The 1,774-nt window shown below is 41.0% G+C and overlaps 1 protein-coding gene across 1 annotated transcript; it reads left to right on the top strand.

Annotated features, from left to right (window-relative positions):
- The first annotated feature begins 381 nt into the window (after window positions 1–381).
- LOC110104181 (14-3-3 protein zeta-like) lies at window positions 382–1,293 on the top strand. Its single transcript, XM_028691905.1, has one exon. The coding sequence runs from the start codon at window positions 497–499 to the stop codon at window positions 1,235–1,237; it is 741 nt and encodes a 246-aa protein (XP_028547738.1). The 5' UTR covers window positions 382–496; the 3' UTR covers window positions 1,238–1,293.
- The last annotated feature ends 481 nt before the right edge of the window (window positions 1,294–1,774 follow it).

Raw genomic sequence — 1,774 nt, 5'->3', positions numbered from 1 at the left:
TGAATGATCTATAAGGAAAGATCTACTAATGAGAAAGGAAAATGCCGACCAGAATCCAACCAGGAGGGCCAGATGCACGGAGAGCAGCGAAACCCTAGAAATAGCCTGGGAATCGCCTCGGGGGAGCTAGCTCGTCGAAAAAAGGAGAGAGATTCATATATATATATAAGTCTTTTTAATTTTTTATTATGAAAATTAAAAAATATATATATTAAAAATAACTGTCAAATGACAACATAATGATCTTAAAAATAAATGAATAAAAAAACTGCGAAAAACAAACTCCAATTTATTATTAATTTTCCTTAAAACGATGACGCTCCCTCCAACAGAAAGTTATAAAATTTTCTAAAAAAAAAACTGATAGTTATAAAAGTTGAGTTTTAAAAATTCTCTATCGTAAAGATTTTCCAAGAATCCTCCCATCTTCATTCCCTTTTCTCCAAACCTAATCTCCGCTGCAACTTTGTTTGTTCTGGCAACAAAACTCTCGACAATGCTTCTATCAGCGGCCAAAACGAGGAGAAAGATCCTCTTCCGCAAGGCTAAGCTCGCCGAAGAAGCCAAGCGCTACGATCACATGCTCCGATTCATGAAAGAAATCCTGGAAATAACCAATCCAGACACGGATCTCTCCCCAAAGGAACGCTGCCTCCTCGGCGCTGCCTTCAAGAACTTCGTCATCCATCCCCGCAACTCGCTGAGGTTAGCCACCGTCAGCACAGGATCCTGGATTAAGTCCCCAAAATGCTCCATCGCCGGCTCCTACTTGCTTACATCTCGGACAGAGATCTCTAGCGCCTGCTCAGAAATCGTTCAGCTCATTGATCGCCGGCTATTACCCGCCGCTATTTCGAAAGAATCCAAGGTCTACTACCTAACCCTAAAGGGAGATTTCAGCTGGTATTTGGCAGAGGTGAAGGGAGCGTTTGACGGAAAGGGGGATGCGGAAGTCGCTAATTCTGCCTATGCTGACGCTTGGAAGATGGCGAATGACCTAGATTTGATGAATCCGCATCGGTTAGCTTTGGCGTTTAGTCTGGCCGAGCATTTGTTTGAGTATCGTAAGTCCCCTAGGGACGCTCTTAGAGTTGTAGAACGGGCACTGGACGTACCCGCGTTTGGCACCCCAGACACAAGTCCAGTAGTTTCGCTCTTGACTTTTGAAGGAGGCCTTCAATTTACGGTGAATCTCCTTTCCTTTGATCAAAAGTTTCAAAGTTTGTTAAATGAGTAACGCCGCTGCAATGGCTATCACCCTCATTCCTAAAGGGACACATGCTTCTACTATTTTGGATTTTTGACTGATTTTCTTATGTAATGCATGCTTCTACTAAGCTTATTGCTAATAGGCTTAAGCCTATCTTACCCTCATCATTCATGAAAGCCAATCTGGATTCATTGCTAATAGGCAATCCATGGACAACATTATCTTGGCTAATGAGTTGCTAAAGATTTTTAAGGGTTCTCAAAAGTTGTTTTGTGCTAAGCTTGACATCAAAAAAACCTTTGATTCGGTTTCTAGGAATTTTCTGCTCCACAGATTAAGACTTAAAGGCTTCCTGGACAAATTTATTAATTGGATCGAAGGTTCTATTTGGTGTATGCCTATTCTGAGTCCTAGTTTTTTTTATACTTCCCTTTTGTTCTTGGGGGTATAGGAGATTTACTTGTAATTTTTACTTCTTTTGATTGGTTGTAATCTTTTCTGATTTAATATATAGGCTTTGCCCCAAATTTTCCCAAAAAAATAGTAACGCCGCTGCAACTTCCG

The sequence above is a fragment of the Dendrobium catenatum genome, unplaced genomic scaffold (assembly GCF_001605985.2).
Source record: "Dendrobium catenatum unplaced genomic scaffold, ASM160598v2 original_scaffold_86101, whole genome shotgun sequence".
NCBI classification, from domain to species: domain Eukaryota; kingdom Viridiplantae; phylum Streptophyta; class Magnoliopsida; order Asparagales; family Orchidaceae; genus Dendrobium; species Dendrobium catenatum.
This window is presented reverse-complemented; position numbering and strand designations above follow the sequence as displayed.